Source organism: Trichosurus vulpecula, chromosome 7 (genome assembly GCF_011100635.1).
Source record: "Trichosurus vulpecula isolate mTriVul1 chromosome 7, mTriVul1.pri, whole genome shotgun sequence".
Lineage (NCBI taxonomy): Eukaryota > Metazoa > Chordata > Mammalia > Diprotodontia > Phalangeridae > Trichosurus > Trichosurus vulpecula.
In genome coordinates this window covers 106,609,349-106,635,255 of record NC_050579.1, presented here as the reverse complement: position 1 = coordinate 106,635,255, position 25,907 = coordinate 106,609,349, and the positions used below count along the sequence as shown (strand labels likewise).

The 25,907-nt window shown below is 40.2% G+C and overlaps 1 protein-coding gene and 1 pseudogene across 4 annotated transcripts in view; both read left to right on the top strand.

Annotated features, from left to right (window-relative positions):
• IYD (iodotyrosine deiodinase) overlaps positions 1–25,907 on the top strand; it is a 46,047-nt gene that overhangs the window by 4,279 nt on the left and 15,861 nt on the right. The window contains exons 2-3 of one of the 4 annotated variants that reach the window (XM_036768501.1): positions 6,080–6,294; positions 7,731–7,871. In XM_036768501.1, the coding sequence (XP_036624396.1) occupies positions 6,252–6,294; positions 7,731–7,871 (184 nt within the window). In that variant the 5' untranslated portion in view covers positions 6,080–6,251. Of the gene's footprint in view, positions 1–6,079; positions 6,295–7,518; positions 7,872–20,900; positions 21,166–23,965; positions 24,050–25,907 lie in introns of those variants that run through there. The other 3 variants (XM_036768500.1, XM_036768503.1, XM_036768502.1) reach the window with 3 other exon arrangements.
• Positions 10,094–14,590, top strand: LOC118856407 (annotated as a pseudogene).

Genomic DNA, 25,907 nt, shown 5'->3' with positions numbered 1-25,907 from the left:
TATAAAGTATATTTATATTATATGTCTATAAATATTGGTATAAAATATATTTATAAACATTTATAGATGTATGTTCACACATGTAAATATGTGTGGACATATAAAATTTATATGTATATATACATACATATGTATAAATATATGTAAATATATACATATATTTTCTATTTATATATGTGTGGGTATGCACATGCATGTATATGTATGTTTCTCATTCTTTTCTCTGAGCCATCACCTAGTCATTCAGGAAGTAGACAGCTAGTTTCTTCCTTGGTTCTCTGAAATAATGGATGGTTATAGCATTCATCAGAGAGTCTTTCAAACTTAAAACTTAGTGAGTGAACTGGTTAACATTTGTGCCCTGTTTTCTGACATTAATTCAAGTTCAGTTTTTAACCTGACAGAAAAATACACATATGTAAATGTATTCTGGGGAAAAAAAATTTTAATTAAAAAAATAAAGACTTTGGTAAAGGAATACCAGGATTTGAAGGGCATTGGGATATTAATTTTAAATAACCCAACTCTCAGGTAAACCAGTTTCCTATGTTGAACGCTTCACATTTTTATTCAGCAATATCTCATCTTGTGATCTAGCTTAAGCTCTGGGGCTTTTGCCTTTATCCTAGAAGACATCTTTGTCTGCCAGTATTTGAAGAATTGCATGCAGTCAGCTTGAGGTTTATTTGGTAAAATGATTAGATTAATTATTCATAAAAGAGGAGCATCATAATTCATTTAGCATATGAAGTAGGTGGAGTGATAGCTACACACACTCATCTGTAGCATATATTATTAAAGAGAACTTTGAAAAAAGCCATTTTAGCAGGAAAGCGCAGATCACTTTTCTTTGCCTCCAGAAATACTTTCTAACGCTAATCCTTCCAAGGGAAGACAGTATATAAAGGGTGAGTCAGTGCTCAATAGCAGGCCTGGCATAATGGTGCATATTTATAGAAGCACATGAGAATTAAAAGTATTAATAGTTGAGTGCTGAAAAAATTTTTAAAAATTCTTTGTCTGCGGACCTATCAGATTTCCTGGCTACTAAGAGTCTCTATGAATAATTATGCCTTTGCTGCAGTGGGAATAAAGTTGGATTTGGAGTCAGAAGACTTGAGTTTAGACCATAGTTCTGCCACTTACTATATGTATGACCCTGGGCAAGACTCTTTATCTCTCATTTTTTTTCATCTGTAAAATGGAGGGATTAGACTAGATGATCTTTTAGGTCCTCTTGTGCTCAATTCACTGACCCTATGACTTTGGGTCACCTAATTAGTAATAAAAGTATCTATCTGTCTAGAGAGAGAGAGAGAGAGAGAGAGAATCTCAGATGTCTAGCCCAGTCCTTTTATTTTTATAGACGACTTGGCCAAAGTTACAGAGCCAAAGTGGAACACCTGACTAGAACCTGAGTCTCTTGACTCCTAAACCTGACCCACCTGTAAAGAGATAATGTTGGTATAAATCTTGATGGGAAATAACAAAAAAAGATCAGTAAATCAACCAATGCCAAGAGGCATTTATTTGTTTCTTGCTATCCTTATCATGAATAATAAAATTTTTTTCAAAATCTACAATATGGTATTGTGCTACAAGACGCTACAAGGGTGGTGGTGAACTTACTATCTAGCTGAGGTGGTAGGATATATTCTTAAGAGGAAAAATAGCACTACAAGTTTCCATATGATAAGTATTAGATATTTGTTGTCGTTCAGTCATTTTTCAGTCACAGTTGAGTCTCGGTAACCCCATTTGGGGTTTTTATGGCAAAGATATTGGAGTGGTTTGCCATTTCCTTCTCCAGCGCATTTTACAGATGAGGAAACTAAGGCAATCCGGGTTAAGTGACTTGCTCAGGTTTACACAGCTAGTAAGTATCTGAGGCTAGATTTGAACTCAGGAAGATGAGTCTTCCTGACTGCAGGTCCAGCAGTCTATCCACAATGCCACCTAGCTGCCTAGTACTAGATATACAGACAATAAAATTGGAAGGAGCATGAGCTGGTAATATAAAAGTATTGGGCTAGGAATTGTGAGGAATATGAGACATAAAAGGACAATGAACAATAATAAAAAATACCCTGGTATGCATGTAAGTTTTACAAAGGTCTCTTCGTAAGAATCTTATAAGATAAATAGATGCTAGGGAAGGTGGCCTCGCCATACTAGATATTAAACTGTGCTATAAAGCAGCAGTCATCAAAACTACCTGGCACTGGCTAAGAAACAGAGTGGTGGATCAGTGGATAGGTTAGGTACACAAGACACAGTAGTAAATGACTATAGCAATCTACTCTTTGATAAACCCAAAGAATTCAGCTTCTGGGCTAAGAATTTACTATTTCACAAAAACTGCTGGGAAAATTGGGAAATGGTTGGGCAGAATATATACATATATATATATATATATACATATATATATATATATACACCACAATATAATGTCTTATATTGGCATAGACCAATATCTTACACCATATACCAAAATAAAACTAAAATGGGTTCATGACTTTGGAAGAAAGGCTGATACTATAAGCAATTTGGGAGAGCAAGGAATAGTTTACCTGTCAGATTTATGGGAAAGGGAAGAATTCATGACCCAACAAGAAATAGAGAGCATTACAAAATGCAAAATGGATGATTTTGATTATGTTAAATTGAAAAGTTTTTGTATAAACAAAGCCAATGCAACCCAGATAAAGAGGGAAGCAGAAAATTGGGAGAAAATCTTTACAACCAGTATCTCTGATAAAGGCCTCATATCTAAAGTATACAGGGAACTGAGCCAAATTTATAGGAATTCAAGTCATTCCCCAACTGGGAAATGGTCAAAGGATATGAACAGGCAGTTTTCAGAGGAAGAAATTAAAGATTTCTATAGGCATATGAAAAAATGCTCTAAATCACTATTGATTAGAGAAATGCAAATCAAAAAAAAACTCTTACGTACCACATCTCTCCCGTCAGATGGGCTATAACATGACAAAAGAGGAAAATGACAAATGCTGGAGAGAACGTGGGAAAATTGGAACATTATTACATTGTTGTTGGGGTTGTGAACTGATCCAGCATTCTGGAGAGCAATTTAGAACTATGCCCAAAGGGCTATAAAAATGTGCATACCCTTTTACCCAGCAATACCACTTCTAGGGCTATATCCCAAAGAGATCATACAAATGGGAAAGGAAACTGTATGTACAAAAATATTTATAAAGCAGCTCTTTTTGTGGTGACAAAGAATTGGAAATCAAGGGGATGCTCATCAATTGGGGAATGGCTAAATAAATTGTGGTATATGAACGTAATGAAATACTATCGTGCTATAGCAAATGAAGAGCAGACAGACTTCATTATAACCTGGAAAGACTTAAATGAACTGATACTGAGTGAGGAGAGCAGAACCAGGAGATCATTATACATGATTATAGACACACAGTATCTGTAAGGACTAACTTTGATAGACTTGCCTCCTCTCATCAATGCAAAGTTCAAAGACAGCTCCAAAAGACCCATGATGGAAAAAGCTATGCACATCCAGAGAAAAAATTATGGAGTCTGAAAGCACATTGAGGCAAACTTTTTGCTCTCTCTTTTTTTCCTTTTTTTTGGTTCACTTTCTCATGATTCATTCCATTGGTTATAATTCTTCATTATGACTGGACTATTATGTGAATATGTTCAATGTGAAGGCATATGTAGAATCTACATTGGATTACATGCCATCTTGGGGGGTTAGGGGGAGGAGTGGGAGGGAGAGAAAATTTGGTACCCAAAAACTTGTGGAACTGAGTGTTGTAAACTAAAAAGTAAAAATAAATTTAAAAAAAGATTAACAGAGCAAGTATTGACCCCATTTAAAAGATGAAAACAATCAAGGCACAGACAATTTAAATGACTTGCCTACACAGCTCCTAAGTGATTGAGCTGGGCAATTTATGATAAAAAAAAAACATTTGCATAAGACTCTCATTGGCAGAGACAGATTACTCAATGTTCCCCACCCCTGGGTAAGAAATTGGGAGAAGAGAAATCTTAGTCTTCTGACTTAGAACTTTAAGAGAGAAGATACCAGGTTCTACATTCTCTTCAGGGAAAGGTTCCTGAAGGGAGAGAAAGTCTCTGAAAAGAAGGTAGAGAAGCCAGCACCTCAATCATGTACTTAATCTGAGTTTACCATACTAGATAGAGACTCTGGGAAATTTCCCTTTGGGTGAAATCTGGGACTTTCTCTCTTGGTGGAGCTGGGATATCTGGCTTTTATTGGGAGAAGTCATTCTATGTATTATCTGATATTTTCTCATACGTATAATTTCCCTGATTTCTGTTCGCCATCAATTTGATAAGTGAGTTTATTTGCTATTTGTTGGGTGTGGGTTTTGTGTAACTGCATTTGGTGGGAAATGAGTCAAATCTTGGATATGCCTTAGATATTCCAAATCTTGGGACATTCCTTCTCCATGAGGAATGACAATCAAGAGTGCAACTTGAACCTAAAAATTATTTCTCCTAACAACATTTAGGGGAAGGCAGATATGATTCTAGCCTAATACCACTCTCTGAGGAGAGCAGAGTGGCCAGTCTAGTGGCCCCATTTTCCTGCTCCCTTCCTAGAAGGAACTAGAATCTCCCTTGGAGAAGGGTGGACAGAGGACACTGTAGAGATGACTATCCATGCCTCCCTTCTAGCCACATCTAGAGAGACCCATGGGAACACACATAACCAGGAATGTGCTGGTAAATGTTTAATAGCCAGTTCTCTTGACAAAAAAAGCGGGGGGCATGCAAAACACATTTTAAAGTTTAATCTGCATTACCATTTATCACTTTTTTACATCTAGGCAGTCAACAAAACAAGAAATTGTGCCTTCCTTCCTCCCTCTCCCCCTTCCTCCCTTCCTCCCTTCCTCCCTCCCCCCCTCCCTTCCTCCCTTCTTTCTTCCTGCCTTCCTGCCTTCCTGTCTTCCTTCCTTCATTCCTTCCTTCCTTCCTTCCTCCCTTCCTCCCTCCCTCCCTTCCTCCCTTCTTTCTTCCTGCCTTCCTGTCTTCCTTCCTTCATTCCTTCCTTCATTCCTTCCTTCCTTCCTTCCTTCCTCCCTTCCTCCCTCCCTCCCTTCCTCCCTTCTTTCTTCCTGCCTTCCTGTCTTCCTTCCTGCCTTCCTTTCCTTCCTTCCTTCTTTCTCTTCCTTCTTTCCTGCCTTCTGAATTAAGAGGAGCTTTGAATGGATTTGGCCTATAGCTTAACTTTTCATAGAATTATATTACTTTTCAAAATGTGACACATAGATTGAATAATCACTTTCTTTTCTTTTATGGTCACCAAACCACTGAACTAGGTAGCATTTTGGGGGAGCTCCACAGCTAAAGAATGAGGCCAACCTAAGAAATTCTTAAAATCCATTTTCTCATGGTTCAGTAGAGCAAAGTGAACCTCACTTGATGAATCACACCCTTAAGCAAACTCAAATGTACCTTGTCCAAAACTTCCCCTCAAGGTTTTGATTTAAGGGCTCTCTACCCAAGAGCTTCATGCTCCAGAGGGCATGTTGTCAGGAATGGAAAATCACGAGTAAGCAAAAACTTCATTCTCAGGCAAAATTAAAGACCTGCGTGTGGACTAAAACCCTGACATGAGTAAGGACTCAGTTATACTTTTGTCCAGATCGCCTCCCTTGCTTATAACACATTCTCTAGTGCCTCCCTCAAACTATGGCAACATTCCTAAGGGAGGGAAATCCTTGTCATCTCACGTTTAAAATTCCAGAATTATAATAGGTTATAATATTTTCTGTATTGAGATAAAGTACTCAAATGCTTTGTGTAGAAAGATTCAAGAGAAAGTTGTTTTGGTCTTCTGTTGTCAAATGGGAAATAAGACATATGACTGACTGAGCCAAAGTGAAGGAAATACTGCAGAGAACTGGGAAAGCCAATGTGTTTGAATTCACAGAACCTCAGAGATAGATGGGACCTCTAAGATCATCTAGTGCAAACTCCACCTCTAATGGGAATCTAATTTATAACATCTCCACAATAATTAACCATTAAACCTTTGCTTCTTACCTTCTTATCCTAGAAATGTCAAAAGATCTAGACGAAGGTCCCCGGCATCTTGAATAGAACCCCTTAAGGGTTTATGGCATGACGTTGTCAGGAGTGGCGCAGAAGGAGAAGATGATGGATGCATTTTGAGCTGCGCTGTTGAAGAGAGTGCCTTCAGTGAGAGCCCAATCTAATCAAAATATTGGATGGAACTGGTAGAATCCTTAGGAAGAGACCTGCTCTTCTTATGCAAGTCACTTACCCTCTTTGGGCCTCAATTTCCTTATCTGTAAAATGAGAGAACTAGACTATCTGTTAAAGTCCTTCCACTTCTAAGATTTTATGGTTCTTTGATTCCTACTTCTGGCTCTGCTATTAACCATGCTACTTGTCTCCAGTGGCAAATTCCAAGCAAAATGAACTACTCCCTGTGTCCTCTTATACATTTCACGCTTTGCTACTTCCATACCTTTGCTCAAGCTGTTTTTTATGCCTAAATTATCTCCCCATTCCTCTACCTATTGATTTCCTAGCCTTCATTTAAAGCCCACCTTCTAATATCATGTTCTTCAGGAAGCTTTCCCTATTCCCCCTTGTCAGTTTTGATGTTTCTCCACTTTAATCTATATAACTCTTTACACTTTCTGATATATTTATCCCATATTACTTTGCATTATTATCATTTTTGTATGTGTCATGTCCCCCTACAAGAATATAGGGGCAGAGAACCATCTCTTATATAATCTTTGAATTCTGGAGGACTGATAATGAAGCAGACTATCCACCCCTTGACAGAGAGGTACAAGGTACAGAATGAAACATACATTTTTAGTCTGAGTCAATGCAGGAACTTGTTTTGCCTGACTATGCGTATTTGTTACAAGGGTTTTGTTTTTCTTTTCATTTTTTTCATTGTCAGTGAGGGGATATTGGAGAGAGAAAATAAATTTTTGTTAATTAAAAAATAAATTAAAAAATAAATATTTCTTGAATTTAATTGAATTTTCTATAACCTGCCCATGCAGTACTATTTAAAGATGTTGGTTAGCTAATTAATCTTACTATCTCGTTAAATTCTTTGCCACACTGTGGTTTATCTGTGAAAACAAAACGAAAATATATCCTCTGGTGTCAATTATAGGAGGGTGTATTTACTGTTTCCGCGGGTTAGTTAAAGCTTGTTTTCAAAAAAAACCATTGAGCAAAACACAAAACCCCAGAGGGAAATGTTTATGCTTATAAAGAAAATTAAATGCTTTCTTTTACTCCTGTCAAATTCCAGTGCAGTGAAATGCTTGCTCAGATTCTGGCAATGATATGCTGCCTGTTTATTGCTGAGCTACAACAAAGGTTTAAATGTGACTATGGGTGTGTACACACACACACACACACACACACACGCACGCACGCATGCACGCACATGCACACGCACACGCACAGGCACATGAGCAGGCATGCACACTGGTGAACTTTGCCCTCAGGGGACAGACTTTGAAACCTGTTACACTCATTTGGGCATATTCCTGTCTATGCTTTTTGCTTTTCTCCTCCTCCTCCCTCTCTCCCTCCTTCCCTGTTCTTACCACTCTCATTTAAAGAGAGCAGTGGAGTGAGGAGAGCTGAGCATTGTTCTGTACCAAGCTTCAAAGTCATGTCTTTCTTCCTGACTTCTGTCTTGATAACAGTTATCGTAGTTGTGATTGGGTGGATCTTTAAAAGTGAAGGCCCCAGCAAAAAAACAGACGATGAATCTAAAACCAAGCCGGAATACCAGCCATGGGTAGATGAAGACTTAAAAGACCACACAGATGACCACCAAACAGAAGGTAAAGAAAACAGGAATATTGCTTAGCTTTAGCATTTAGCAGTTTTAATCATATTAATCTATATTGGTGATACAAATTAATAGAAATTAATTAGTTTTACTTGCTGTTCAAATGAATTTCAAGCAATTGTTTGATTGGAGTCAAAAGATCTAGGTTTGAATCCTAGCATCGTCATTTGCTAACTGTTTGACTTTGGCTATAAGGTGTTCAGTCATTTCAGCTGCGTCTGACTCTTTGTGACCCCGTTTTTTGGATTTTCTTGGCAACAGTATTGGACTGGTTTGACATTTTCTTCTCCAGCTTGTTTTACAGATGGGGAACTAAAGCAAACAGGGTTAGATGACTTGTCTTGGATCACACAGCTAGTCAGCATCTGAGACCAGCTTTGAACACGAGAAGATGAATCTTCCTGACCCAGCACTCTATCTGCTGCACCACCTAGCTGCCCTCAACTTTGGGCAAGTCAATTAGCTTTTCTAGGACTGTTTGCTCATCTGTAGAATGAGGAGAATAGATAACATGATCTCTAAGGTTTCTTCCAGATCTATACCTAAAGCTAAGATCACGTGCGGTCAGGATAGACCACATGTATCAATAGGTTTGTTCTTCCTATAAACGGATGGCTTTATTCCTGCTGGCTCTACTTCTCTTCTCCCTAATAGGCGCTGTAGTTGGGAAAGGAGATATAATTGAGGAGAAAGTATTATAAGTTCAAACTTGTTGAGTAGGAGTGGTAAACAGTCAACTTACAAGCCTTTATTAAGCACCTGCTATGTGTCCGCCACTGTATAAGGAATACAAATACAAGTGTGAGACAGTCTTTTCACTCAAGGAGCTTAAATTCTTTCAGATGGATGCAACACGGCTTCAAGTGTATTAAAAGGGCATATGTACAGAATTACTATGAAGGGGTTTTGGGAAGTGGAGAATGTTAAGAACTGGAGGGAGGCAAGTCAGAAACAACTTCTTTTTTGTTTGTTTTTTTTTTGAGGGGGGAGGCAAGGCAATCAGGTTAAGTAACTTGCTCAAGGTCACACAGCTAGTAAATGTCAAATGTCTGAGGCTGGATTTTAACTCAGGTCTTCCTGACTCCAGGGCCCATGCTCTATTCACTATGCCACCTTGCTGCCCCTAGGAACAACTTCTTGAAGGAACTGAGACTTTAAGGGAACTAGGTCTTTCAAGAGGGAGAGGTGTGAAGAGAAGCAGTGATAAGGTATGGAGTAAGGAGATGGGATAATTGTGTACTTGGAGCAGCAAATAGATCAGTTTAACTAGAAGGTAAAGTCCATGAGTGGGGCAGCTAGGTAGCGCAGTGGATAGACTGCTGGACCTGAAGTCAGGAAGACTCATGTTCCTGAGTTCAAATCTGGCCTCAGACACTTATTAGCTGTGTGACCATGGGCAAGTCACTTAACCCTATTTGCCTCAGTTTCCTCATCTGTAAAATGAGCTGGAGAAGGGAATGGCAAAGCACTCCAGTATCTTTGCCAAGAAAACCCCAAATGGAGTCATGAAGAGACGAACGTGACTAAAAAAAGACTAAACAACCAAACTAAGTGAGTAAGAGTAATGACCTGGGAAGGTAGAATAGAGTCAGATTGGGAAGGACTTTAAATGCCAAACAGAAGAGTTTATATTTTACCCAGGAGGCAATGGGCAAACACTGGAAGAGGGGAGTGACACAGTCACATCTGAGCTTGAGTAATGCCAATTTGTAGGGATTGTATTGGAGAGAGAAGAGAGTGGCTGTGGGGTTTTCAATTAGGATGCACGGGAGAAAGAGAATCAGGGCCTGAACTAGGGTGGTGTCCATAAAATGGAGAGGAGGGGGATGAGAAGAAGAATCAATAAGATGTAGCATCTCATTGGATGTGGAGGCATGAGTGAGAATCAAGAGTGGCAGATGACTCCGGGGTGGTGAACCTGGGTAACTGGAAAAATGAGATATCTAAATGTATATGCTCTGAAGGTAGTTGAAATTTTGGATCAGTTGAGAGCCATCTCCTTAGACAGGGGTGGGGAACCTGTGGCCTTCTAGGTCCTCCGGTGTGGCCTTTTTACTATGTCCAAGTTTTATAGAACAAATCCTTTTATTAAGGGGATCTGTTCTGTGAAGTTTGGATTCAGTCAAAGGACCACACCTGAGGACTTAGAGGGCCCCATGTGGCCTCCAGGCTGTAGCCTCCCCACACCTGTCCTTGGAGATGACAGTTGAAACCATGAGAGGAGAGTAAAAGTAGAGGACTAAAGCTTTGGGAGCTACCCAAGTTAAGGGACCAGAAGAAGAAAAGGAGCCAGTTTCCTCAAAAGTCCCTGTCCTTAGCTCTCTTTTCTCCTATCCCTATGTTTTCTCCTCTGGCAATTTGGTCCATGCCCATGCCCATGGTTTCTATGGTCTGTTGTATACAACTCCCAAATCTATATATCTTCCTCTTTTGTTGTTGTTCAGTCATTTCAGTCATGTCTAACTCTACCTGACCCCATTTGGAGTTTTCTTGGCAAAGATACCAGATTGGTTTGCCGTTTCCTTCTCCAGCTCATTTTATAGATGAGAAAACTGAGGAAAACAGGGTTAAGTGACCTGCCTAGGGTCACACAGCTAGTAACTGTCTGAGGCCAGATTTGAATTCACAGAGATGAATCTTCCTGACTCCAGACCTGGCACTCTATCCACTGATACCACCTAGCTGCCCTCTTCCTCTTGTCTTTCCCTGAATTTCAGTCTTACATCTAAAAATGCTCATTGGTTATTTGCATGTCCATATCCTATTAGCCTCTCAAACTCAGCCCATGTAAAACTGAACTCATGTTGTCCCACAAACCTATGCCTCCTCCAAACTCTCCAGTTTCTATTGAAGATCCAGATCACTTGGACTCAGACTCTCAGTCGTCTTTGACTCTTAGCTTACTACCCCTTACCATCCATATCTACCCAACTGCCAAATCCTATTGTTTCTAACTCCACGATTTCTCCACATCCCTCCACCCCTTCCCACTCTTACTGTCACCATTTTAGTTTAAGTCTTCCTTGCCTCTTGCCTATTTTTCAGTCTTCTATTCTCTTTGCCTTGGGTCTCTTCCTCCCCAGTCCACTCAATACAGCTGCCAAACCTGGCTCCTACCTGGAGGCCTCTGAGATACGTAGGTGTTTGGCAGGTCCTATCAAGCAGGAAAGACTTTGAATACAAGTTCAATGGAGGACTCTAAGCCTTTTTTTCAAAAATTAGTCCAGCTAAGTTCAGAAAGGCTCATTGCTAGGTTGGCTATGGGATGATGACGTTTTGATCACAGCAGCTCTCAATGACAGTCTACTAAATCATAGGAGGATGGTGATACTTATGGGTGGCAGGAGTAAACAATGCAATCACAGATCCTTTATGTAGTGAAGCCCAAATAGAGAACAGACCTGACCGTGTCGTTTCTCTTTTCAAAAAACCTTCAGTGGCTCCCTATTATTTTGAGAACAAAATATAAAGTTTTTTATCCTTGCATTTATGACCTCATACATTTTGACTCCCAACAACACTGTATACATTATAGTATGTTCCAGGCAAATTGGCCTAATTTCCTGTTCTCTTCCTTAATTATCCTTTTACAATCTAGGTTCCATCTACTTTTCCAGTCTGATTTCACACCACTCATCTTCGTGTACTTTATGGTGCATGTAAGCTTGTGTTCTTTCTCTTCCATACCCATTACACCCCATCTTCTGTCTTTCTACCTTTGCACAGGCTCTCCCTCATTCCTGGGATTCATTCCCTCCTCATCACTGCCTCTTGGAATTCCCAGCTTCCTTCCCAGTGCAATCTAAAGACCACCTCCTGAATGAGGTCTCTTTCCTCCTAAAATATGTATCTTGTATCTTATACCACATGAAGTCAATACACTCTTCATCATACTAGTAACCTTCCTTTGAATGCTTTCCAGCTTATGAAGATCCTTCCTAAGATTTGGCACCAAGGGCTGAGCCCAGTACTTCAAATGCGGCCTAAGGTATAGGACAGCAGGACTACCAGCGCTCTATCCCTGGACTTATGATTCTTTTAACAGAGGCCCAAATTACATCTGTTTCTTTTGCTGAAGCATCACATTATGGACTCTTAGTGCGTTTGCGGTTCCCCCAAACTTCCATTCAGTTTTAGTGGACAAAAAAGCTTCCACTATTGAAACCTTAAAAAATTGGTCAATGGTATCAAAAGCTGAAAAGTGGTCAAGGGTAATAAAAGATAAGAAAAGCTCGTTGAATTTACAAACACTTGTTTTTGTGGGATGGCTGAGGAAATAGTAAGGAGCAGGGACAGGGAGGTAGAAAGATTTACTTTGGGGATTAAGAATGAAACTAAGGCAGGGAAAAATTAATGCCTCCTTCAGTGTCTATTAGTTTTCTTCTAGACCCTTGTTTCTTCCTGGCTCTTTACCATTTTTATAGAACATCTTTTCCTTCTCTCTCTGACACTGTCTCTCTTGTCTCTTTCTCTGACTTTGTCAATGTCTGTCTGTCTCCTCTTGTCTTTGTCTTGGTCATTTTGTTTCTCTCTGTCTCTTTCTATCTCTGTCTTTCTTTATCTGGCTCTCTCTGTCTCTTTCTATCTCTGTCTTTCTTTATCTGGCTCTCTCTGTCTCTGTCTCTCTGTCTCTGTCTCTGTCTCTCTCTGTCTGTCTCTCTCTGTCTGTCTCTCTCTGTCTCTCTCTCTCTGTCTCTCTCTGTCTCTCTCACTCTCTCTCTCTCTCTCTCTTACTCTCTCTCTCTCTCTCTCTCTCTCCCACTGTCTCCCAGCCTCCACGTGCTCCACTTCTCTCACCACCTGGCAGTCTAAATGGTTTCAACAGCCAAAGGCATGTTTGTTTTGAAAGCCAGAAGTTTCACAATTCCCTCTCACAGAATTCCCATTGTTTACATGGGAGTGAATGAACTCTACCTCCCACCCCCACCACCTTAACTACTGCAGTCTTGACTGAAGAGATCATTAGGCTCCCAAGCTCACTGAAGACTCTAGTTTATGATTTACATGAGACTATTTGGCAGCAGAAAACTGTGAGTTAGGAACCAGAAAACTTTCAATGAGGACCAGACAATCATAAAGTTAATTTTAGCAGCTGGGGGGGTGGGTTGGGGAGCTTGGAGCGTTGGCGCATCAGTTCAGACAAAGCTGGTACCCACTGGCACCAGGTTCGAGTATTCCACCAGAATGCCTTCTCCAACTTTACGGTGGTTAATGTGGAAAAGCCACCTTGCTTCCTGTGAAAATTTTCACCTGATGGGCGCTACTTTATTGCCATTTCTTCAGACCAAACATCACTGGAGATTTATGTGTATCAGGGCTGCCAAGCAGCAGAGGACCGACTGCAGGGTTATGAAGGTGAAATTTTGGCCAATGGCAATGACCAGAGGTCAGTGAACATCCAAGGCCGACTCTTTGAATGCTTCTTCATCTTGTTGCATACCACCAATGTAGCTGCTAATGGTGAACACCTAACTAGCAAGTGTAGCCTCTTCACAGATCACTGCCATTGTGTCATTGTGTGTTCAGCTGCCTACCTCCCTGAAGAGCCCCACACTCCTTTTTATGAAGTATAGCCCAACAGCGAGTCAGTGACACAAAATCCCCGCTGCCTTTTGGAGGACTATTCCCTTCACATCACTGATCTTCACAGTGGCAGGTTGTGTGACACCCACACGTTCAAATGTGATAAAGTGATCTTGTCCCACAATCAAGGGCTAAACTTATGTAAGAACATACTAGCCATTCTTTCAGTACAGCAGACTATTCATGTCTTCCAGGTCACTCCTGAGGGCACCTTTATTGATGTGCGTACCATTGGTCGATTCTGCTATGAGGATGACCTGCACACTCTATCAGGTGTCTATCCTGAGGTACAGCAAGACAGCCAAGCAGGCATGGCCCACCCCTACAAGGAGCCCTTCATTAATTCCCTAAAGCACCGGCTATTGGTATACTTGTGGCACTGGGAAGAGCAGGAGGGTAGTGCCAAGGCCAAGAGGCGCTTCTTCTAGTATTTTGACCAGCTATGACAGTTGCACATGTGGAAGATGTAGCTTCTAGATGAAAATCACCTCTTTATCAAGTACACTAGTAAGGATGTAGTGACACTACGGGTCACAGACCCATCACAGCCTTCCTTCTTTGTTGTGTACAATATGGTGACTACAGAGGTGATAGCAGTGTTTGAGAATACCTCAGATGAATTGGTGGAGCTCTTTGAGAATTTCTGTGACCTCTTCCACAATGCTACCCTGCACAGCGAGGTTGTTTAGTTTCCCTGTTCAGCTTCTAGCAACAGCTTTGCAAGGCAGATCCAGCGCCAGTTTGAAGACACTATTGTAAATGTAAAATATGGAGAGCACAGAGAGGCAGTACGGCAGCTGCTTGGTCAGCTCCCCATCAGTGCCCAGTCATACAGTGTCAGTCCCTACCTTGATCTGTCTCTCTTCAGCTATGAGATAAATGGGTATCAGTCATGGAGTGGCCCAAGACTTGTGGAGATCACCCAATCAGGTTCCTTGCCTGGGATTCTGGTCAGCTCAAGTTTGAGATCCAGGCAGGCTTGCTGGGCTGCCCCATCAACCACGTAGTCTGATGCCTAGTTGCCTTTACCTTCCACCCTTTGGAGCCCTTTGCCATTTCAGTGCAAAGGACTAATGCTAAATATGCTGTTAACTTCCACATGCGACACAGCTGGACATAGGATGTTGCCCAAAGTCTGGGGACCCACCAAAGCCAAATTGTCTTGCCTTCTAAGATGTATACCCCTTTCCCATCTCTGCAGATTAGAAAGCAGGGTCTTTCAGGTGCCAGCATCATTCCTTTGGAACCAAGGTCTGTGTTGGTGAAACTTGGTTGGTCTATAGTCACTCAAACATGAGCCAGAGGAGAGGAGTTGGACCCAGGATAACTTACTTTAAAAAAACAATGTAACTATTAGATAATTCAAATGTCTCCCACTTTTTCCACAAGAGATTGCCCAGCATTAAGTCCTTTAATTATTTTGAGTGGGGGGAGTTCTGCATGTATATATTTTATTGAGGTGTAGATGAGAGTTTTCCACTATTTTTCCCCCTTTCCTCTTTTCTTGACAATGGTATGCAGCCTGAAGCAAAGTGATTGGTTGCCATTGCAGCCAGACCTAATAACTGATTAAGACCCTTCTCATTCCTTTTCTTTTAGCCAAAAACTGAGGCTGTCTTTTTAAGTAAAATTAAAAAACATATTTTCTTACTTATTTAAAAAAAGTTAATTTTAAAATTACTTTTATTGAATTACAAAATAGCTGGTGGGAAAGTTATCATTAACCATTGATGACAGCTGGCTTATATGGGTATAATTTTTACTAAGCACTTTCATACACATGATCTCCTGTGATTCTTGCCACTCAAGGACAAATATTATTATCCCTATTTTACAGAAAAGGAATTTCAGGTTTTGAGAGACTTAGTGATTTGCCTAGGGAAGTATATGTGATGAGTGGGAGAACCAGGACTTGAAATTAATGTCTGTAACCTTAGTTCATTGATATTTCCACTAAGCCACACTGCCCCTCTTTTATAGCTTCCCAATGCTTGTAATTAGAAGGATGTAGTGAAGAGGAAACCTCTAGTCCTCAGGGCCACAAATGATCAGATAGTCACTGATTCCTCTATAAGTAACCTTTATTTAAGAGAAGGTGGCTAGAACAAGCTTTGAGAGCAGAGCTGTGACAGATCTGACTGCTCTCTGGCACTTTTGTGCCCTAGAAATGTAGGTAGTATTGATAACCCAGAGGTCCCCACTTTACATTGACAGGGTATGTCAATACTAGATGATTTTCTACCCTGTACCAATGCTGATTGTACCATGATGAAGACTGACTTAGAATACATAGTTAGACTGAGATGGGAGGGGCGGTGTTTTCAAAGTCCTGTGCTACACATAGAGAAAGACAAATATCTCTGTGGGTTGATCTAGGGTAAAGGAGGCAGCTTTAAGGACCTTTTCTCCTGTCGCATAAAATATTTGTTACCATTGGTCTAGAAAACTCATAATCTTTCCCCCCAAATACTCCTCACTTCTTACCTTCCTATTACTATTGAGAGCACCACCTCTTCCTAGTCACATAGGCTCATAATCTAGGTGCCATTTTCAACTCCTGACTCTTTGTCATATCCTATATACAGTCAGTTGCCAAGTCCCTTTGATTTCACCTTTACAACATCTCTCTAATATGTCCCCTTCTCTTCTCTGACACTGCCCTTACCCTGGTTCAGGCCCTCATCACTTCCCACCTGTACTATTGCATAACCTTCAGGTGGGTGTCCCCGCCTCAAGTCTCTCCTCAAGCCAATCAATCTTCCCTTTGGCCACCAAAGTGATTTTCCTGAAGGACAGGTCTGACTGTATCACCCCGCTCCCTCACTCCTCCACCATTCAACTCTCTTTTAGCTTAAGAATCATGTATAAAATCCTCTGTTTGACTTTTAAAGCCCTTCATAATCTGGCCCCTTCCTACCTCTCCAGTGTTCTCACACATTACTGTCTTCCATGTACTCTTTGATACAGTGATATTAGCCTCCTTGTTCTTTAAATACAATGCCCTATCTCCAGATTGTACATCTTTATTTGTCTCTCTTCTCATCTCTACCTCCTGGCTTCCCTCAAGTTCCAGCCGAAATCCCATCTTCTGCAAGAAGACCATTCCTGATCCTTCCTAGTGCTATGATCTTCCCTCTAAGGTTATCTCTAATTTATCCTGTATATAGCTTGTTGGTACATGATAGTTTGCTTGTTTTCCCCATTAGACTGTGAGCTCCTTGACAGCAGGGACTGTTTTTTGCCTTTCTTTGTATCCTCAGTGTTAGCACAGTGCCTGGCACATAGTAGATGCTTAATATTTTTTTTTACTTATTTGATATAATAGTATATCTGTTAGTATATATACATACATGCATATGCATTTATACACATATATAAGGAAAAATATGATGTAGTGGATAGAAAGCAATTCAGGAACACCTCGATTCAAGTCCCCACTCTGACATATCCTGGCTATGTGATTCTGAGCAAGTCACTTAATCTTTCGGTGTTCTGGGAAATTCTCTAAGATTAAAAGTTGTTAAGAGGATGCCCACCTGCATGGATATAGGAAGTTCCTTACTGGGAGTTGCCTATACCAGTGAGATTATAAGTTTGGGAAAAAATAAATTTCATATATCTATATCTATCTGTCTATCTATCTATTCCTGTATCAATGTACATAAGTAGATAGATATATAGATACACACACACACACACACATATGTATCCTCAACAAAATTCCACTTTGATGCATCATTATGTTTCATCATGGTATGGAGATGATCCTGTGTTCTCTAAACTTGTGGCAGGTACGCATAGTCTCCAGCAGGCTCTACTATGATGGAAAGTCTTAGAATATGGTCCTACTGTCTAAAGCTAAGTAATAACATAAAAGAGCAAGTACAAAGATACTCAGAATCAGTATGTTAAAGACTTGATGATCCATTCTTTGCCTATGGCAACCTGTGAAACAAAGAAAAGCACAAAATGGCCCCAAGTCGTGTATATGCTCCCGCTCCCACAGTGATCCTAGCAGGGGAGCAAGGGTGCTAAGATTCACACAGTTTCAAAACATCTATAATTATTATCTACATGTTGGCACTTAAAGTGTGAGATCCTTGACCAGTGACCAACAAGTTGGTATGCAATTGGAGGAATTGAATCATGTCTATCTTGACATTCTTAAGTTAAAACAGAAGGATATTGCAGCTAAATGGAAAGATGGTCAAGGGCTCTCTTTGGAGAAGCAAATAAAGGAGTTGTGAGTGTTGGTTTTCCTGTGCATACAAAGGGAATAAGAAATATCACATCCTAAGACTCTTGGCCATTGCATATTCATTGCTTATGAAGAATAGCCACAATAAAACCACCATGAAATAACTGCAGCTTATGCACGAACATCTGTCATGGAAGATGGGGCAGGGGTGTAGAAGTTCAGCAATGAACTTAAAAGAGGCCTCCAAATAGAATTAAGATGCACTTTAATACTTAGTTCCTTCAATATCAAAATGGGCATAGCAATAGATATTGAAAAATATATTAAGAAACATAGTTTATGAGTAAGAAACAAGGGAGGCCAAAGGCTTGCCAAAGAGATGTATATATATATGTATACACACACACACACACAAACACACATACACAGGTAGATAAAATTCATGATTACACATTAAGACATTTTCCTTAAGAAGAAAGTTAGACAGAGGCGCTGATATGGTGAGCATTAAATATCTTCCTAAAAGTGGAATTAGTCAACAGAAATGACTGTTTACTGATGTAGGAATTATTTCCAATTCAGCCATCTATGAAAAGTCAGAGTGGTGATTAGCTTCAGGAAAGGTCAAAATCAACAGCAAAGTGGAAGAGAGAAAAATATTTTTAAAACTATGGAAAACAAATGAGCCAACTCCTACTTGACCTCTTTAACAATAGTCCTGAATAATAGGAAATAGATAAAAGATAAAATATTTTCCTAGACTCCAGATCTGGTCATGCCTGGTTCTGAGTGCCAGAATGGAGGAAGAGCATTGATAGAATAGAGATTTTTCCTCAAGCAAACAGGATGATGAAGGTCCATGAGTCCTTGCCATGTAAGTATAGGTAGAAAGAACTGAGGGTGTTTTAGCCTAGAGAAGAGAAGCCTCGGGGGAGGACATGAAAGCTATGTTCAAATATTTGAAGGATTGTCAGCAGTACCTGATTTGTTCTATCTGGCCCTAGTGGATAGAGCCAGAAGCAACGGGTGGAATTTGCTAAAAGGACAATTTAGGCTTGATGTCAGGGAAACCTGCCTAACAAAGCTCTCTCAAAGTGGAACAGCCTGTCTTAGGATTTCTTTTATTGGACATATTGAAGCAAAGTTTGGATCTGTTGGGTGTGGCATAGTGGGGGTTCTTTTTTTCCTCAAAATTGTTTGGATTTCACAACATCTCTCATATACTTCCCTTTCTCTCCACTCACATAGTCATCACCCTGAGGCAGAGTCTCATTATCTTTTGTCTGGACTGTTACAGTAGTCTTCTGGATGGTCTCCTTGCCTCTAGTCTCTCCCCACTCCAGTATGTCCTCCATTCAGCTGCCAAAATTAACTTCCTAAACTAACTGAACATGTCAACCCCCACCCCTGACTCAAACTCCACCAGCTCCCTATTACCTGCAGGATCAAATATAAGATGGTCTTTTTGGCTTTTAAAGTCCTTCACCATATGCCCCATTCCTATCTTTCCAGTTTTCTTACACTCTACTTCCCTCCATGTGCTTTATGATGCTGGCAACACCTACCAACACTCCATCTCTGAGTCTGTGCCATGGCTATGCTCCATACCTGGAATGCTCTCTGTCACTCCCCTCCTACTGCCTTCTTTGGTTTCATTCCTACTTTCTAAATGTGAGTTTATTCCAAAGCTCAGTCCTGGGCCCTCTTTTATTCTCTCTCTATGCTACCTCTCTTCGGATACAGCTCCAGTGGGTTCTGTTGTCACTTCTATTTGGGCAATTCCCAAATCTATATATTTAGCCCTACTCTCTCTCCTGAGCTCCAGTTAACTATCACCAATTGCCTATTGGACATTTCCCATTGGATGTCTCATAGGCGTCTCAGACAGAACTCATTGTCTTTCCCCTCAAAACTCACTTTTCCTCCAAAATTTTCTATTTCTGGAGAAGGAACCACTTTCAGTCTATTAATGCCAATTCTTAATCTCAGGATTTTTAACTCTTCACTTCCTCTCAACCCATATATCCAATCAGTCGCTAAGTCTTATTGATTCTAGCTCCCCAAAGTTCCTTGGACTTTCTCTCCAATCATAGTCATTATCCCTATTTAGTGTTCTCATTAATTCTCACCTGGACTATTGTAATAGCTTGGTGTCTAATTGGTGTCCCTGATTCTGCCCTCCAATCCATCTTCCACACAGCTGCCAGATCGATATTCTTAAAGCACAGGCCTGGCCATTTTCTACTTTGTCCCAAAAGTTCCAGTGAATTTCTATTTGTTTCTAGAACCAAATACAAACTCTTGGGTTTCCCATTTAAAGTCCTTTATAATCTGCTCTAGCCTCCCCTCTCTAAACCATCCTCCAAACAAGGTGCCAAAGTGTAAATGTCTGACCAGGTAATCTCTGCTCATTAAATTCCATTGGCTCCCTACTGACCACAGGGTCAAATGCCATCTCCTCTCTTTGGTATTTAAAGTCCTTTACAGCCTGATTCCAATTATTCTTTCCAGCCTTACTATGTGTTATTCTCCTTCATGTCTTCTTGAATCCAACTAAACTGGACTTTTTTTGCTACTCCTCATACGTACCATTTCATCACCCCCCTGCTGTGACCTTGTACAAGCCATGTCTCATGCTTGGATATACCCTATCATCTTTTAGACTCCTTAGTATCCTTCAAAGCTCAGCTCAAATGCCATCTCCTAAATGAGTCTTTCCTCATTCCCTTAGTTGCTAGTGCTTTGGTCTCCAAATTACTTTGTATTTATTTTGCATATAATTATTTAATACTAATATATTGTATTTTTCCCTATAGAATGTAATCTGCTTGAGGGCAGAAACAGTTTTATTTTTCCTTGTGTCACCAAAACTCTGGACAATGCCTGGCATATAGCAAAATGCTTAATAAATTCTTGTTGACTAATTGCTATTGGTCCATATAACTATTTCTCCATCACCACAAAATCTTTTGAGAATAATATGAATATGTATTAGAGGAATATTTGATGGTGAAGTTTTGAAGAAGGGAACAGACAGACTTTTGCAAAAGGATACTCTGCAGTAGATCATACATTTATAGTTACACAACTGACTGTATTTGTGTGTTTGTGAATACAAAATCCCACTGTGCTAATTTGTTGAATGGGAAAAAAAATTTTTGATTCATTAGAGCAAAGCATTTTCTTAAATAATCTCCTCCAACAATGTTTCCTGTGTGTATGTGAAAATCATATGATTCCTTGAAAGTTAGAGCAACAGGAATAATTTTGTTAGATGACTCTGATTATTAATATAAAACAAGCTATAAAACAGGAAGAGATAATTTTACCAAAGATATTTCTCACTCTCACCAAAGATGCTCAGCTCAGATCTGGTCCAAATGGAAGAAGGAATTTTCTGTGGATGATGGAGTTCTCAGGATTCAATAATGAGGTTTCCTGGATTCTCTTCTTTATGGCATGATGCTGATTGCAATAGGCTCCAGAACACTGCAGGGCTTCCTAGGTGAGATCCAAAATCACCCCACAGACGATGCTCAAAAAATAACGAAAATGAAGAATGTCTATTGCTCAGATTATAATATGCAATTGGATGGTCAACCCATAGAAATGGTCCATCAGTGCACATACGTTGGACGGATACTATGAATGGACGATAGGCTGGGCTTAGAGTTGGACAGGGTTGACTTACTTTTTGGAAGCTGCACTGGGCTTTTAATGATCCCAATCTTATTGAAACAAAGGGTCATTTTTCTAACATCAACATTCTTCCAGTGATGATGTATGGCTATGAGTCATAGAATACCATAATCTCCAAAGAATTAAAATTGTAGGTCACTCAGAGGTCAATACTATGAGTGCATGTATTCTGAAACTTATTGCCAATGAGAAAGTGTGCGGGAGAAATGGTATAAAGGGTGTCATCAGAGAGATGATCAAATGCAAAAGGAAATGGGCCAGTCTTGTGGTGAGAATGAGGGATAACCATTGGATAGACTGAGTATTACACTGGTATCTATGACATTTCAAGAGATCTGGAGTAAGGCTTCCAGGATGTTGGATGGATCCCCTGTGGAGTATTTATAGGAAGGCATGGACAGGATGAATGGTGTGGAGAGGTTGTGGTTTATACCATTAAAGGACATAACCATGTACTTGAAGTCACTGTTCCATGGACAGTTATACAACCTGTGCCAAGGAAAGCTCTTGTTAAGTGCTACCTATGCTACCTGGTAGGGGTAACATTTAAGCTATTACCATCTATTTGATCTATAGATCAAATAGCCCACCGAGTTTTATCAGATTAGCTAACAGGTTCTCATGGAAAAGTAAATTTACAAAGAAGGTAAGAAGTTCAGCAGATTCATCATAGAATTGAAGAATTTAAAGAGACATTAGGGATCATTTGGTACAAATTTTACGAAGCATAAAACATGGAATGCTACCTAGGTATAAAAGGGATGGGTAGGGTGCCACAGCAGAGGGCCCTTACTACCCATGTGACCTTGGTACTAAGATTCCTCACCTATAAAATGAGGGCATAGGTCTGGCTTCTAAGGGTAGCTCTATGATGCTATGTTTTTCTTTAAGTTAATCTTTTAGCACAGTTTATCAATTATATTAGTGTTAAGTCCTTTGGTTTTCTCAGACCAGGAGATGGTTTGAGAAAGCTAGGGACAACATGGCCAAGGAAGAGTGTGCTGAAAGAGGATGGAAGTATTCCTTCCTCAAACAGGATCGTCCTCTTCCCCTCTGTTTTCATTTGCTTAAAATGGCATAATCTGTGTGACAAGGGGAGTCACCCTAGGGAGAGCTAGAAACAGACCCTGACAAGAATATGAAGCATAGCATTGTAGTGCATCACTGGAAAATGAATGAGTTATCAAGCCAGGTCCTCAGCTATGTGGAGACTCTGAGAGGCTCTGTTTGCCCACAGAATTTGCTGTCTTAGGCAAGCTGCTGCACATAAGTATCACTCTTGGTTGTTAGCACCAGTCCTGAAATAGATGAGGATTGAGGGAAGGGGATGATTGGAGGATCTTAGAACTTAGAACTGATAGAGACTTCAAAAATCCATCTCATCCAGATGAGAAAACCGAGCCCCCTGAGATGTTATGAGTAAATTGAGGTTCAGAGAAGTTAATTATAGTTCATGTCTCTATGGTGCTTTAAGGCTTACAAAGCATTTTCCTTATAACAAACCTGTGGGGTAGCAGTGCATCATAGATGAGAAAATAACAAGCAATTACCATCAGTTATACAGGAAGAAAGCGTCCTGGCCATGATTGGAACTTAGGTTACCTAGCTACAAGTCCCGTGCTTTTTCCACTAAAGAAGATTTTGAAACCAATCATCCTCATGTGTAGCCTGTGTTTGTATGCATGGTGGGGGGAAGAGATGATCACCTCTTTTTCTACCTGCTACCAGCTCATTTTTCTTTAGTCTCATCCCAGATTCAAGGCATTCAAGGCATATGTTTTGCTACTTCCTTATAAATTACTAAAATTTCAATATCTCCCTTTTAATTAGCACTAAGCTCCCAGCCCAATCTATTAAATACTATTTATTTAACAAACTGCAGAAGTCTCTTTTCCCATAAGCTTTTGTTTATTTCTCTCTCTCTCTCTCTCTTTCTCTCTCTCTCTGTCAACCTCTGTAATCTTCTAGGCTATCTCTCTCTATATATCTATGTCTCTAATTATCAAGGCTGTAGGTATACTATTTATTAATGCTACAATCAATAATAAAAGAAAGACATTTACAATAAGCCAGATGGGATGATTTCGATTATAGCCTAAATCATCTTTAACTTTGATTCTTAACTTTTGACTTCTCCTCAATTCTGGAAGCACAGCTCCACCATTTAGTTTTCTCAGGATACTAATTAAAATCTTCTCTCAAGAATTTGTTTCATGTTGCTTTGCAAGATAAGATTTAAACCTAGTTCCCTTAGGAAATTACTTTTTCCTTTTTTCTCTATCCTCCTCAGTTTCTCCCATACAACAATTAAACTTAGATTCTTCATAGACTCCTTAAAGAAGGATAGATACACTTAAACCCTTAGATTCTTCTGGCTCTTTAAGATGTAATAATGCTATCTACATTACTTCAAAGTCTGGATAGAATTTCAACAGGCAGACATGGCAGGGGAGGACATTCCAGATATAGTGAAATATGTGAACAAAGTTATGGAGGATGAAGTGGAGGACATATTCCAAAGTGAGGAAATAATCTGGTTTGGCTGCAATGTAGTGTATTCAACCAACAGTTATTCAATGCTTACTCAAGGCATTGCATTCCACTAGGTACTAACAGAGATAGATTTGACACTCTGCTTGAAAGGAGACTGGGTGCTATCTTCTATGTGAAGCCTTTCCTGTTTCTAGCCGGTGAGTGCTTCCTCCTTCTTCAAGTTGCTTCAGTTTACTTTTCGGTGTACATGTTATACTCCCTGTAGAATGCAACCTCTTTGAGTGAAGATTCACTTTCAGGGTTGTAACTCTGCAACCATGCACACTACCTTATAAAAAGTAGGAATTTAATGTTTGTTGAATTGCTGCATTGAAGGCTCTTACAATCTAATAGGATTAGATATAATATATACATACATAACTTTGGTTCAAAATAGTAGATGAGGGAAGGTTAAGTAAGATAAGGAGAGAAAACTTGTCTGAACTTGGAATGTAGCAGTCTTTGAACGCCAGGTTGAAGAGCCTGGCGTTGATGGGTCAGCCATGGGGAAGCATTGAGGCTTCAGAATAATGGAATAAAGTTTTCTCACAAGCAGAATAGTAGCCCTGGAGGCGTAAGATCAAGGATCTGAGCTTCTGTTTCTCCAGTAGGCTTACTGACTCTGGCTGAGTCAAAAGAGTTCTCAGTGTCTGTGCAAAAATGGGAGGGGGGGAAGGGACCTCAAGCTGCAATCTAACAGTATGAAATAAAGTATTTTTTGAGCCTCTGGGGAAGGAGGCACAGGGAATAAAGAAAAATAAGGAGGGAGAAAAGGGACTCAGCAACTTATCTTGGGACTTGACTACCTAATTAGGCAAAGAAATGAGAATGAACCTCGAGTGTGTTGCTATATGCATTATGTGTGCATTGTGTGTGGTCAGTGAGTATTGTGTTTCACAAGTGGTGTGTGTATACATGTATATATGTGTATGTGCATGTATGTATGTATATCTGTATATATGTGCACAGGGATTTTGTTCATGTGTGAGCAATACCACCCTGAATATGACTGAATTCATCTCATCTAAGTGGGAGAATGCTAGTGAATGGGATGGATAATTGTGAAGACTTCACAGGGTATGTCTGAGGGAGTAGGAGAGGTTTGGGATTTGGCCTTGTGATTCTGGAAGGTCAGGGCCTGGAGCTGTGGGCATGCCCTTCCCCCTCTCTCTCTCAGATGTTAGAAGATAATGAACTTCCTGTGAGCTCTTTATTCTCTGCTCCAGGAAGGTCTCTCCTTCCCCCCAACCCCATTTCTTCTCCTAGACTTTCAGACGCCACCCCAGCAGTTGAGTTCCGATAGGGAAAACCTGAATGGACTGGATTAACCTTGGTCCTCTGTCTAGTTTTCGTGCCTAGACTGTAAGCCCACCTCCCAGCCAATGGTGAGAAGGGATAGAGGAGGGTGGGAATCCTTTCATTAAGAGTATAAATTAAGGCAGGTTCCCTTTTACCTCACCTCCTCCATTATGGAGGTGTGCCCAAATCTTGCAAGGTTTGTAAAATAAATTTGTTTCTCCTAAAGATGTCTCTCCTATTATTTGAAAATCCCTGTCCCACATGCTAGAGAATGTCAGGTACTACTGCCTAGTTTCCTCATTTGTAAAATGAGCTGGAGAAGGAAATGACAAACTACTCCAGTATCTTTGCCAAGAAAACCCCAAATGGACATGACTAAAATGACCGAACGACAAAAAATATGTTTTAGGTGAAGCAATTTGGTATAGTTGAAATAGCAATCTCTTTATTGCCAGAGGACCCAGGTTCAGATCCTGCCTTTGATGCTTGATATATGTGTGACCTTGGGAAAGTCACTTAATTTCCCTTGACCTCAGCTTTCTCATCTGTAAATTGAAGGGGATTGTATTAGTTGGTTTCTGAAGTCTTTTCTGGCTCCAGATCTATGCTCCTCTGCTATAAAGGAAATGGGGGTGGGGAGAGGTACTTTAGTACTCCAAAAGTACAATGAGGCTTTCCTTTAGACATTTGCAGTAGTATCAGTCTTTGGAGCAGAAC